Source organism: Euprymna scolopes, chromosome 33, assembly GCF_053919585.1.
Source record: "Euprymna scolopes isolate OS-2025 chromosome 33, ASM5391958v1, whole genome shotgun sequence".
Lineage (NCBI taxonomy): Eukaryota > Metazoa > Mollusca > Cephalopoda > Sepiida > Sepiolidae > Euprymna > Euprymna scolopes.
In genome coordinates this window covers 3,470,542-3,485,709 of record NC_136514.1, presented here as the reverse complement: position 1 = coordinate 3,485,709, position 15,168 = coordinate 3,470,542, and the positions used below count along the sequence as shown (strand labels likewise).

Below are 15,168 nucleotides of genomic sequence, written 5' to 3'. Positions count from 1 at the left end.
CACATGATAAGGTAAAACCGTAACAATTACCCACTAGTATGGCATTGAGAGGCCTCACCAGAAACAACTGCATGGTCCAGAATCCATTCACCAAATGGCAATACAGCAGCTCCAGTACTTTGCACCTGCTGATAAGACAGCCTCCTTTGTGGTTAATCTAAAGTTCAGGTCCCTGAGCAGATGAAACGTTTATCTCCAGCACCCATACTAGTGACATGGCCACATAGGGACAGAAGATTTCCGACATCTCAGGCTACTGTTCACAAAGTACTGCCGTCCTGGAAAGCAACTTTTTCTTCACCCTTTGTCAGAAAAATCACTCATTATAAATGAGGACTGAGGGACAAATAAGGAGAAGCGAGAGTTACTGGAGCTGCAGATAACGCATACACAATGTGTTGTCTACTCTCCATTAAAAAAAAAAAGGGAGTTTAAAGTATTATTAATATTTACTTATAAGTCCATTGCTCTAATTCGAAATTAAATATATTTGAAGATAAATTCCCCTCCCATATTTACGAATGAAAGGAAAATTAAAATAAAATACATTACTGCAATTTCCATTTAAGGTATTAAACTTTTTCTTATCCAAGAGACACATCCAAAGAATTATTATAAGGATATTTAGCACCAAGATAATTTTTAAAATACCGCTGCGGAGTTATCCCATGTCGACATATTCATTAAACTTATTTCTTATCCAAAAGACACCTCCAGCGCGTTTGAAGGCTTTTTGTTCATTGACTTGCTTTCGAGTTTCTGTCCTTATGGCAGACTGAGTGGGTAAGGGTCACGGTGAGAGGGATGATTTCGTTTATATTTATGCAGAAAAAGTTAAGTAGTAATCCTTAAACAATTTTTTTTTTCTGATAGGGTTCGTCCGATTCTTACTTTAAAACTTCTATCAGACACAAAAATACAGGGAGAAGGAGTCCCACAAAGATGTTTTTTTATCAGTTACACTCTTTAATATAAAAATTAATAATATTGTAAATTGTCTAAACAATGAGATAAATGGCTCCTTATATGTTGATGACCTTGTGATCTGCTATAGATCAAAAAATATACCTCAGAACGCCAACTACAGATGTGCATAAATAAACTAACACAATGGACCACAGAAAATGGCTTTAAATTTTCACCAACCCAAACTAAATGTGTCCATTTCCAAGGAAAATACATAATGACCCTACTCTCAACCTAAAAAAAAAAAAAAAAAAATCAAAGTAGCTGACCAACATAAATTTCTGAGATTTATTTTTGATAAAAAAAATAACTACTTATTCCTCGCTTAAAATATTTAAACAAAAATGTTTCCAAAACCTACATTAAAGGTAATTGTAAATACTGAGTGGGGTTCAGACAGCTCATCATCAGCGTTTGTGTTTTCCTTGCATAGATTTTTGCGTGACGAGACAGATTTATATTTTCATATTTTTATTAAGATGAGATAAGTCATCGGTACCGTCGGTTTCAACCCTAATAATAGAGAACTGCTTTAGATCCCTATATCAAGCTCTCTTCAGCCGATCTATCTCATGGGTTTATCCTTAATAATAAGCAGATGAGATAGATCGACTGAAGAGAGCTTGATATGGCGACCTAAAACAGTTCCATGTCCGAGTATCGGGTCCATCATAAAAAAACTGTCTTAATATTTATAAAACTACTTGTCCGCCCCAAATTTAAATATGATATTCGTTTTCAGCATACCCCCAAATCTATACAAGTCGTCATTTTAAAGGTGATTGTTAAGGTGGAAAGAAAGTAAAAATTTACCCTAATTTTTAAAAAAATCGATCTCAATTATAAAATGGAGGACAAATAATGATAAGTCAATATTAGACACACTTCTGTATGCGGGGAGGTGGGGTTACTAGGGGCACTATGGGTAGACCCTATTTATCAGCCTTGAAGGCCATATGTGACACAATGTTGAGCTTTAACGTGAGGTTAGCCTCCTTAAGAGGAGGCCCTAGCCACACCCTGAAAAAGCGTAAGACTTGGAAGGATGGTCGGGTAGGGATTTTTATCCTGCCCCCCCCCCAATCCAAAGAGATTAGTTTTGAGCAGTTCTAGGTCTACCTTCCCTGACTTGACTCTTTGAGAAGGCCGCCAGAGGCGCCCTTACAGGGAGATGCCGAACGGGCTGCCTGGGCATTTATTGCAAGTCAGTGCCACTCCTCAGGGGCGCTGACTTCTCGATCCAAGTTTCCGTAGGGGTCTAAGTTCTTGCAGTAGGAGAGAACAACCAGAACAGATCAGAACGACAAACTCTAAATCTAACGCGGAACTCAAATTAAAGGGAAGTAACTCAGTATTTCCTTGTTCGATTTTATCCAATCCCCGTCAAGTTAATATCCGGTTTACTTATCAAAGCACGTTTTTTGTTTTGCAATTTCTCTCACACATTTTTGTTTTGTTATGAAAATCAAAATAATGTCATGACGTTCAATCAGTTGAAAACTTGTTTTATCCGCAAGGACACTGCTCAAATGTTGGTTGTCCAAAAACTGTTTACCGATGAAAATTTACTACATGCCTTATCAGGTGCTACGGTGAGTTTTTCTTTTCTTTTTTTTTTTTTTTTAAATTGTATTTCATGATTTTTGCGCTATTTAATTAATTTTTGTTTTATTACTAAAAACAAACTTGATTTAAATTAATTTTAATTTAATTAATTTATTTGTTTTTATATATTAAAAAAAATCTTTTTGTGTGATATTTTTATATTAGAAAAACACATCTGGATTCGCCTTTTTGTAAACAGCTGTTTTTTTTTTTTTTTTTTTTTTTTTTTTGGTATTCATGCAATGTCACACAACACCGCACTGAAATAATAACGTTATTATATAGAAAGCCATTCTTAACATAAGGAGGGTGTTTTTTTTAACTATTCCATACTTTCAACAATTTAATAATAATAATAACAATAATAATAATAATAATAATAATAATAATAATAATAATAAGATATTGCAAATCTTGAATTTAACTCGAAAATACTCTTTAAAAAATAGCGCAGTAATATAAATGCACAAGCACTTTTTTGCGGACTCAATTTCATATTTTCATTAAATGCAAAGAAAAAGAAAAGGTAAATTTTTACCTGGTTTCCACCTTAACATTTTCTTTTAAAATGACATTTCCATGTTTTCGGGTATGCTGAAAACAAATATCACATTTAAATTTTCCACAAATATGTAGTAGTTAAGGAATATCATTTCTTATGTTATTGCTGGTGACCATCTTGGTACGCGGGAACACGTGCTCTTGCGTGTAAATACAACCGCGTGAAACTACGCGCTTGTGCATTTTAAGAAACCAGTCCTAAAATGTTTCTCTTCTTTTATTGAGCACTCTTAATAACATCGTTAAATTCATTAGTTATCACTCTTGAATACCTTTAACCTTATATATATATATATATATATATATATATATATATATATATATATATATATATATATATAGCTCTGTTCCGTCTGCCTGCTTCCCACCTGGCTACAACTTGGATGTGTTCAAGTCCAACGTTAACAAATTCCTAATGAACCGCCCCCTTAAGTAAACACTTCATCAAATCTCCACACTAACGTAATGTACTTGCGATAACCCTTATCCCTGAGTGGCTTCCGGGCCTTGATAAGTGGTGACCACTGTGTAAAAAAAAAAAAAAATATATATATATATATATATATAGCTTAATGTGTAAGAGGAAAGGAGAGAGTTCAAATCCACAAGAGACTTATCTGGATAATGCCAAGCTCAACAATTATTATTGGAGCTTATACAATAGGACAATCTTTTTTGCCCCTAATGAACCCTATGCTAGATGCCGCATCTCCTCCATGCTACCTAAAACCTTCTCTAATCTTCTGATGAGAAGCATTAGGCTTCGAAATGCCCTGACATAAAGAGTCCCTTCTATCCCCACAAATTTTGCATGTATTCCATTATTCAATAAATGATCCATTCTATATCTACCAATATATAGTTTTGTGACTTCATTTCATACTATTGTTGTCCTATTGCATATATATATATATATATATATATATATATATATATATATATATATATATATATATATAGTGAATAAATGACAAAAAAATATATTCCAAAATTCATAATGTTGACCATCTTATTATTTATTCCTGTAATTCAGTTGACATTTACAATTTCTGACAGTATCTGTTTCTTAGTGCAAAATCAATCACTTAATTATTATATCAATCAGTGAATCTATTTTGCCCTTAACTCATCAGAAGATAATTAAGTGATTGATTTTGTGCTACAAAACAGATACTGCCAAGAATTGTAAATACCAACTGAATTAAAGGAATAAATTATAAGATGGTCAACATCATGTATTTTGGAATATAGTGTTTTGTCATTTATTCACTATATGCTCTGTAATTACATTGAGCTTCTTAAATAAGAATTGGTATATATTATAATAATATATATTCCTACAGATCAAATCAGGCTAAGATCACAGTGCTTAAAAGCCAGGTATGGCCAACCATGGAGTACTGTTGCCACATCTGGGCTGGAGCTGCTAAAAACAGCTTATCTTGCCTTGACAGAGTTCAAAATAAACTTCATAGCTTAGTAGGGGGATGCCCTTTTCTCTTCCCTACAACGTCTTTTCCGTAGAAGAGACGGTGCGAGCCTGTCTCTGCTTTATCGTTATTTCCATGGCAGGTGCTCATCTGAGCTTCAATCTATGCCCCCCCCTCGCCAAACTTTCACAAAAACACTCATCTAGCCAGAACCACTACCAGTAGTGTCCCACACTCTTTATCTGTGCCTAAACCTAAATGTTTATTCCATCAGCAGAGCTTCTTTCTTAGAATTGCACGCCTTTAGAACTCTCTTCCGTTGGCCTGCTTCCCAGGTAACCACAATGGGATTGTCTTCAAGTCTAATGTAAACAAGTTCTTGATGAACCGCCCCCCCCTATGTAATCCAACTTACAAAAATCCCACTACCTATGTTAAAAACGCTATAATCACATTGACTATTGTATACCCATTAACCCTTATCCTCGAGTTTCCTCCGGGCCTTGATAAGTGGTGATTCCTGTGTAAAAAAAAACAAAAAAAAAACCCCACTCAAGTTAATTTGTTCTTAGTCAATATCGGGGAAATCGTTCTATACTGAGGCAATTTTTATTGTTGCTGATTTTCGGAGTGCCTCTTTTAGGGTAACTGGTTTTCTCCCACATTAAAACCGACCTTGTGTCACATTTTGCTCTCGTGAGGAACCAAATAAGTACCAAGATTTGTTAAAAAACAAAACCAAAAAAAAACAAAACTAAAAAAAAACAAAACTAAAAAAAACAAAACTAAAAAAAAACAAAACCAAAAAAAAACAAAACCAAAAAAAAACAAAACTAAAAAAAAACAAAACTAAAAAAAACAAAACTAAAAAAAAACAAAACCAAAAAAAAACAAAACTAAAAAAAAACAAAACCAAAAAAAAACAAAACTAAAAAAAACAAAACTAAAAAAAAACAAAACCAAAAAAAAACAAAACGAAACAAAAAAAAAACGGCTGATTTGTTTTTTTTTAGATAAAGACCATCACCCCTTCTTTTTCTTTTTTCTTTTTTTTCTTTTTCTTTGTTTTTCTTTTTTCCTTATTTCCTTTTTTCTTCGTTTTCTTTGTCCTTTTTCGTTTTTTCCTTTTCTATTTTCTTTTCTTTTTTCTATTTTTCTTTTTCTTTTTTCCTTTTCTTCAACTAATATTTCGTAAATGTGCCTAATTCTAAATAATCACTTTTGTTCCCCGAGTTCTATGTCCTTCATATCTAACCTCATATTATTGGCATCATCGACTTTTGTTCTCACATTTCCTTGACCCTTCATATCTTGTCTATAACGTTTCCTGCCTCGTGGACTAACCGCCCAGATATATCATTACTTCTGTTGTATTCTTTTCTTTAATTTAGCCTTAGCTGTTAAGATGACATCGACGTGCACCTGCTAGGACAAAAAGGTAAAAAAACATAGAAGCTCGGGAAAAGCAAGTACGTCTCAAGATGGAGTACTGTTGCTACATCTGGAAAGAAGCTGCTCAGAGACCCATCCTGCCATGACAAAGTTCGAAACTGACTTCTTAATCTAATAGGCGATGCCCTTTTCTCTTCTCTGCAACCTCTTTTCCACAGAAACTCTTCTCTATCGTTATTTTCATGGCAAGTGTTCGACTGAGCTCCAATCTATAGTCCCCTCTTGCCAACTTTCACAAAAAAACCCTCTACTAGCTACAACCACTATATACAATTTCCCCCACTCTCTGTCTGTGCCTAAATCTAAACACAGATTCCATGAATAAAGTTTATTTCCCAGAACTGCCACCTGTGGAACACTGTTCCGCTGGCCTGCTCCCTGATTGAATACAACATGGTAGCTTTCAATTTCAATGTAAACAAATTCTTGTTGAGCCGTCCCCATAAATAATCAAATTCTACCTAATTTTATATATTTTTTTTATTACATTTTCACCCCAAACAAGGCACATTGCCACTTTGGTGTAGGGGGTTACTATCAGGGGCAGCAACTACTGGGGCACTATGTTGGGATTTGGTCAGCAAGATGTCGGTTCACGTTACACTTGAACTTCTGCATGTCAGTACAGTTGAGGAAGTAGGGACCTGGAATGGAATTCCAGAGTCTAGCGGTTCTGGGGAAGAAACTACTGGAGTAGAAAGATCTTTAACATCTAGGGATCTCTACTGCGTGGGGGTGGGATTTAGCTGCCTGTCGGGTTTGTCGAGGGTGTCTACGTCGTGGGGGCACAAGTGTCTGCAGTTCGTCAGAGCATTCACCATTAAAATACTTGTAGAACAGGCAGAGGGATGCAACGTTTTGTCGATGGGACAAAGGCTGAAGCTTAGATGCCAGTTCAGGGCCTATCAGATTGGCGACTCTCTTTTGAACCTTGTAACTTACATTCATTAACCCTTAATTAAATTAATTAAAGATTAAAATGCCTAATTGGTTTCTGAAGAAACAAACATGCATTCTGGTGAACTTTGTTTTGCAATTAAATTATTTTTTAAAATAGAAAGTTTAAAAAGTTTATTTCAATACTTTCTGTAATAAATACAATTGATTAATAGTAAATAAACAAAAATTTGTAAGTCACATAGACACAAGAAACACTGACACATGAAGTGATAACAATTAGTTTTTTTTACTAATGAGACACCACTTATCAAGGCCTGAAGACCACTCGAGGATAATGGTTATGGTGAATCTTCAGAATCACAGCTATAACCTGCTAGACCTAGGTTGTTATTCGTTCCCTATAGACTCGAAAATGGCTCGACCGATTTTTATGAAATTTCATGCGAAGATACTTTATGTGCCTGGCAGTGTTCTTAGATAAGTTTTTGTATCAGAATATCTTCAATAAGTATTGACTATCAATAATCCAAAAAATCCGATGAAAGAAGTAACAGGCGATTTTGACCAAAGTTAACACCTTACACAACCTAACATCACAAGTGTATTTGAGAAGTTTTATTACCACACAAGCTGAAAGGCTCGATATATAAAATCTACAGTAGATTCTTTGTTATGACAGGGGCGCATTCAAAATGAATGTTTCTCTTTAGAACACAACTGAAGTATGATACTTGAATTTTGTATTGTAAACTTTAATGCAAACCATTATATGTAAAAATAATTTTATAAAATCAACAGTAGGTTCTCTACAGTGCAATGTAAATTACAATACTGTGAATTAAGTCAATGCGAGAGGCATGTGAAACTTCTTCCAGGTGCACCACGATGGGTCCCTAACTAGAGCATGTAATCATTTTGATTGAAAATTGGCGATTTCACTGATTTCGATGACAATAAAAATATAGGAATGTAAAACATTCATTGACCCTCATTCAATCCTGGGCACTGTCGGATTCCCTGCTAGTATATTTTAATAAAGTCATACTCCTGTTTGTTTGTTTGAAGTACTGTTTCACAGATTAGTTTTTTTATTTAAAACAGACTTTTATACATTTTTTATGCAAACAATTTGGTAAGTTTAAGAAACAATAATTTAATTTAACATTCAAAGTTGTATAATTTTTACAAAGTAATTTGATGAAAAAAAGTGTAAAATTAAAAACAGAAAAAAAAAACAAACAAAAAACAAAGCAAAAAGATTTTTTAGCAATGTTAGCTTGGTATGACTTGTTAAAAAATATTAAAAACCTAATTAAACTTACTAATATTATTAAATTGTTATATTTAACTAAAAAAAAATAAACCAAATATTTGAAATAAAAGATATGATAAAGAAAATATTTTCTTTAAAATATGTAATGAAAACATTTTTTTAAAATTGATGGTACGTTCACTGTGTACTGAATGGAAGCATTATACATACATTCGTTTATCACTGTAAAAAAAATAAGCATCAAATGAACGGAATGGAATTCGATTGATTGGGTGGTAATCTTGCACATCAGTGTCCTCAACAGTATTAAAATGAGGCCTGTGCCAATATAAGACTGACAACAGAGGTGGTCCAAATAAACCCTATGCCAACATAGAACTGATAGTGAGCTGCTCCATATTAGGTCTACACCAACAAAAGACTGATAGTGGAGCTGGTCCAAATGAGACCTATGCCAACATAAGACCAATAATAAGACTGGTCCAAATAAGGCCTATGCCTATATAGAACTTATAGTCGAGCTAGTCCAAATAAGGTCTATGCCTATATATGGAGTGGAGCTGGTCCAAAAAAGGCCTATACTAATATAGGACATAGTCGAGCTGATCCAAATGAAGTCTATGCCAACATACGATTGGTAGTGAGGCTTGTTTAAATGAGGTTTATGCAACCATAGAACTGATAGTGGAGCTGGTCCACATGAGGCCTATGCTAATATAGGACTGATAGTGGAGATGGTCGAAATGAGGTCTATGCCAACATTGGACTGATAATGAGGCTGCTGTAAATGAAGCCTGTGCCAATATAAGAGCTATAGTGAAGCTGGTCCAAAAAAGACCTACACCTCCATAGAACTGATAGTGGAACTGGTCCAAAATAGGCCTGTGCCAACATAGGACTGCTAGTTTTTTTGTTTTTTTTTTACATGGAGGTCACCACTTATCAAGGCCCGGAGGCTACTCAGGGATAATGGTTATTGCGTCTACAGTAATCAATGAGATAATATTGTAGTAATCTTTAGTATTGGATATTTGATAAAGTGTCTTGCTTAAGAGGGAGGTTTGTCAGGAATTTGCTTATGTTGGACTTGAAGACATCCAAGTTGTAGTCAGGTGGGAAACAAGCAAGCGGAAGAGAGTTCCACAGTCGTGCACTTCTTAGAAAGAAGCTCTGCTCATGGAATCTACATTTGGATTTAGGCAAAGATAAAGAGTGGGGAAAATTATTGACAGTAGTTTCAGCCAGACGAGTGTTTCTCGTGAAAGATTGGTGAGGGAGGACCAGAGATTGGAGTTCAGACGAGCACTTGCCATGGAAATAACAATAAAACAAAGATAGGCTCGCAACGTCTCTTCTGCAGGAGAGAGGCTGCAGGGAAGAGAAAAGAGCATCCCCCACTAAGCTACAAAGTCTATTTTGTACTATGTCAAGGTAGGATAGGATGTTTTTAGCAGCTCCTGGCCAGATGTGGCAACAGTACTCCATTCTTGGACGTACTTGGCTTTTATATAGATAGAGAATTGCATCAGTAGTGAGATATCTTCTAGAGCGGTAGAAGGATTGCACCATTTTCCCAGCGTCCTTGGTAACAGACCTGATGTACATGTTCCATTTCAGATCAGGAGTAAAGGTCAAACCCAAAAGCTTGTCAAAACATGGAGCCTCCCCAAGACGAGAGCCATCCATTTCAATTGATGCCAGATGGGTATCAGAGCATTGATGATGTAAAGATAGAAGCTTGGTTTTGGATGCATTAAAAGTAACCAGCCACCTCTTTCCCCACTATACCATGCACTCAAGATCAGAAGAGAGAGAATTAGAGAGAACCTTGTCATTTACGGCCTTTATGTTGCCATAGATGGTTGTGTCATCAGCATAGATGTCAACGAATGATTTATGTATGTGTTTTGGGAGATCATTGATGTAGATCAGGAAGAGAGTTGGGCCCAGGATGGACCCCTGAGGGACTCCAGCATTAATACTGCAGGCCTCTGATTTCTGCCCATCAACCACTACTCTTATGAACCTATCAGAGAGAAATGATTTAATGATTGAGAAAACATTTCCAGTAATACCATAGCTGGAAATCTTGTGAAGTAGGCCCTTATGCCATACCTTATCGAAGGCCTTTGATATGTCAAAAGCAATTGCCCTGGAAAGGAAACCTTTGTCAAGAGATTCACTAATCCTATGTGATATAACCGTTGGCACATCTGCTGTAGATCTTGCGAAGCGGAAACCATATTGCATGTCACTAAGAAGGTTGTTTCTGCTGAGGTGGTTGACTACTTTATTTAATATGGATTCCAGCAACTTACTCATGACACACAGGAGACTTATTGGTCTGTACTGAGAGGGAGATGACTTTTCACCTGAATTCTTAAATACAGGGCATACTGATGAGGTTTTCCAGGGTGTTGGAAAGCACTTCTTAAGGCAATGTTTAAACAGTTTTGTAAGTATGGAGGCAAGTTCTGGTTGGAGCTTTTTCAGCACTATAACTGAAATGCCGTCAGGGCCAGTTGCTTTACTGAAATCAAGGTTCTTGATTAGCTTGACGACCTCATGCACAGATATTTGTATGTTGCATAGCGTGTTGTCTGTTATAGGAGGAAATACAGAGAGTTGATGGCCTTCGTCGCATAGGGTAGAATTAGCTGCAAAGTTCTTGGTAAATAGTTTGGCCTTGTCTGATGCTGACGAGATGACCTCAGGTTCATTGATGATGGTTGGGATAGAACGCACGCTTCTGTTCAGGATCCTGTTTGCTATTTGCCAAAACTGGTGGGAACCAACCTGCTGCTCAGCTACTTTAGTGGTTTAAATGAGGCCAACGCCAATATATGGCTTATAGTTGAGCTGGTTCAAATACGGCATATGCACATATAGCATTGATGGTGGAGCTGGTCCAAATGAGGCCGATGCCAGTATAGGAGCTCTTCTTTATGAGGTCTATGCCCACATACGATTGATAGTGAGGCTTGTTTAAATGAGGCCTATGCAAACATAGAACTGATAGTGGAGCTGGTCAAATGAGGTCTATGCCAATATAGGACTGATACTGAGGCTGGTCCAAATAAGGCCTATGCCTTCATAGGATTGATAATGGAGATGGTCCAAATGAGGCTTATATAGAACTTATATTGAAGCTGGTTCAAATGAAGTATGCCAACATATAACTGATAGTAAGTCTGGTCTAACTGAGGCCTATGCCAATATTGAACTGATTGTGAAGCTAGTCCATATAAGGCCAATGCCAACATAATACTGGAGTTGGTTTAAATGAGGTCTATGTCAACATTTGGCTCATCGTAGAGCTGGTCCATATAAGACCTATGCCAACATTGGACTGATCGTTTATTATTTCTGGCTATTCTATACTTGTGGATTTTGCGTGAAGTCTGGTTGAATCTGCTTTTACTGTTAACCAAAATATGTCTTTTCATTGTGGCTTAGATATCTTGACTGAGGAAGAGGAAGTGGGTGGGGTGAGGTCCGAATCTTGACTGATCATTTTTTTATTTCAAATATCATATTCAAAACTTGTATACATTTAAAAAAATATTTGAAAAAGAAAGAAAAAATAAAGAAATTATATCTTAACAGTCAGTTGTGCAGGAGCAACTCGCTGTGTCTTATCAAGCTTTGATAGAGTTCAAAACCACCTTCGAAATCTAGTAGGTGATGCCCTTTTCCCTTCCCAGCAACTTCTTTCCCACAGAAGAGTCGTAGTGAACTTATCTTTGCTCTATTGTTATTTTCAGAGCAAATGCTCGACTGAATTCCAATTTGTGGTCCTCTCCTTGACAAACTTTCACAAAAAAAAACTCAACTAGCTACAACCACTATATACAATTTTCCCCACTCTCTATCTGTACCTAAGTCTAAACACAGATTCCATGAAGAAAACTTTTTTCTCAGAACTGCTCGCCTGTGGAACAATGTTCTGCTAACCTGCTCCCCAGTTGAATACAACATGGTAGCCTTCAAATCTCATGTAAACAAATTCTTATCGAGCCGTCCCCATAAATAATCAAATTCTACCCAATTTACACCATTAACGATTACTGCAATACCACCTTACATTCATTAATCCTTTATCCTTGAGTAGCCTTCGGGTTTTGATATGTGGTGACTCCTAAGTAAAAAAAAAAATAAAAATAAATAAAACAGAAAACAATCTGCAAGAAGGGAGCTGCGAATAAAAGACATGGCAAATAATTGTAATGAAAGAAAGACAAATAAATAAATTTGCCAAAATGTCCAGACCTTTTAGAGTAGGTCATGTGGTTAGTTTCTTAAATATCTGGACACATTTTAGAAAGACGACTGATTTTCTTTCCATTTCAAATTTTTACTTGCACACTATTAAGTTAAGTCAGTGTTTCACTTTTTCTGTGCTCAACACTTGCTTAATTAAACTATCCAAAATGGCTCATCCTCTCCTTTGTATCTTGACAATGTTATCAGACCTTGGAGTTGTGGTCAATCAAAGAGGCATTGTTTTCTTCTTTCTTAGAACGGCATGCCTGTGGAACTCTGTTCCGTCTGCCTGCTTCCCACCTGACTACAACTTGGATGTCTTCAAGTCTAACGTTAACAAATTCCTAATGAACCGCCCCCTTAAGTAAACACTTTCAAATCTCCACACTAACGTACTGTACTTGCAATAACCCTTATCCCTGAGTGTCTTCCGGGCCTTGATAAGTGGTGACCACCGTGTAAAAAAAAAAAAATAAAAAAAATAAACAACAATCTGACCTATTATACAGAGTGGAACGATAAATTTGTCGCCCTAAAGAAAACAACACTACAGCTTTATTTTAAAACTTTTTAAAAAATATCAATTAGGTAAATTGATTATAGAGCTGAAATCTATTCAATGTAGCCGCCTTCAGCCTCAATCACCACTTTGATACAGGCCAAAACTGGGAGCATGCCTTTTCCACAAGCGCTGGCGGGAGATCAGTGAATACTCGGCAGATGGTGGCGATTAGGCTGGCTTTGTTGTTGTGGGAGGTCATATTGGTGATGTTCTCGGCGTATGATCAAATGAAGTAGTCGGGTTAGGGTTCGGGTTAAGGGAGGCCAGTGAGAGAAGGGTACAAAGTCGTAGCACTCCTTCTGAAACCAAACCGGAGTTTCCTTGGACTTGTGGGCTGGTGCCAAGTCCTGCTGCCACACCCAGAATCTGCCAGCGGCCACCTGATTGCACCAGAAGATCACCACACTCTTCAGCACATTTAGGTACACTTTGGTATTGACGTTTTAAGCCGACTTCAAAGATGTGAGGTGGCATGATGTGGCCCTCACTTGAAACCACTCCAAAGACCAAAACCGTGACCAGAAACTCCGTTGAGCTGTGCCCTCAAGTGTTGAACTGCCAGATTTGCAGTTTGAAGGTGCTGGCAATGGTCCTGTTGTCATAACTTGGATCTGTAGAGAGCACGAGTTGTACAGTAGCACATCTCTCCTCTCGCTTGTTGAACATTGTGTCACTTTCAGACATGATAGAAGCCTCCTATCACTCTTGGTATTTGTACACAACTTGCCAACTAGTAGATGGTTTGCAACAAAAAAAGAAAAGCGTTTTTCATTAAACGGAAATGGAATCATGTCGCTTTTTCTAGGGCGACAATTTTATCGTTCCACCCTGTAGATACGAGGACGACTGGTTATTTTTTTTTCTTTTAAATTTTTTACTTACACACTTTTCAGCGTATTAATCTAACTTTATATGCGCACAACATTTGCTTGATTAAACGGTGCTAATGCAGAGAGTGATCCGCGCTATTTTTTTTTAAATCGTATTTCTACGTTTAATTAAAGTTTTATGATATGTTTTTTTATTCAATTGTAAGGTTATTTATTATTTAAAAAGTTAACAATCTATTTCAAAAAGTGCAAAATAGTTAACGTTCGAAAAGTGCAGAATAGTTAACAATCTATTTCGAAAATACAGAATAGGTACAAAACACCCTCCCCATGTTAAGAATGGCTTTTTAAATAATAACGTTATTATTTTAGCACGGCTCACTCTCTGCATAAGTACTGATTGAACTATCCAAAATGGCTCGGCTTCTCCTTTGTATCTTGACAATATTGTCAGACCTTGGAGTTGCGGTTAATCAAAGAGACATTGTTCTCATAAACAACAACTGACTATTATTCTCTTCATTCATTAAAGAATGGAACAGTACATTTGTCGCCCTAAAAAAAAAAAAAAAAAAACAACGCTATGGCTTTATTTTAAACTGAATCCGATTATTGTTTGCAGATAATCAGAGGATTATATTCCCAACAATATCAAGCAAAAACATTTTTCAACATCTCTTCTTACAAGTGACGAGTGAGGGTCCACTCTGCTTATCTTATTCTTACTGACTTTTGAAACCTCGAGAATTTCTTATATTTTTCAATTCTTAAAAATAATTTTTTTTTTTTTTTTTTTTACATAGGCATCACCCACCGAATATATGTCAGCCTATGCCACGGTAACATATATTGAGCGAGTTTCTAACAGTATTTTTTATATGTTTTTATTTTAACTCATCCTCTCAAACATACTGTGTTCAGCAGAGAGTTCGGCGCCATTTTAAATTTTCCAATACCTCGGTAAACACTATGTTTTTTGAGCTGAATAAACATGTTACATTAAGTAAAAACACTAAAAAATTATCCAGTTAGGCAGAAAAGTAACCTATCTTGCCTTTGATAACATTTATTTGTTATACATTTATTCTTTGATAACATTTTCGAATTCATATGTAAAGCAATAGAAACCCAAAAGCAATATAGAAATTATTAAAAATAAATGATTAAAATGTGAAGAAATGTTTCAGAATCTTAAAATGACCTTCAGTCGATTGTAAATAACATTCTCAATCTATATTTAACTTTATGTCTGTCTTGTTGAACGTGAGAATCTTTGATTAATGCTTTAATAATTCGTACAAACCTGATTTTGTGCAGCCTGTATTG

The 15,168-nt window shown here is 35.9% G+C and overlaps 1 protein-coding gene across 1 annotated transcript in view; it reads left to right on the top strand.

Annotated features, from left to right (window-relative positions):
• The first annotated feature begins 2,322 nt into the window (after positions 1-2,322).
• The window catches only part of LOC145258093 (peroxisomal membrane protein PMP34-like), a 112,008-nt gene continuing 99,162 nt past the window's right edge, over positions 2,323-15,168 (top strand). Inside the window, exon 1 of the mRNA XM_080115830.1 lies at positions 2,323-2,558. Coding sequence (XP_079971956.1) covers positions 2,445-2,558 — 114 coding nt within the window. The 5' untranslated portion in view covers positions 2,323-2,444. The remainder of the gene's footprint in view (positions 2,559-15,168) is intronic.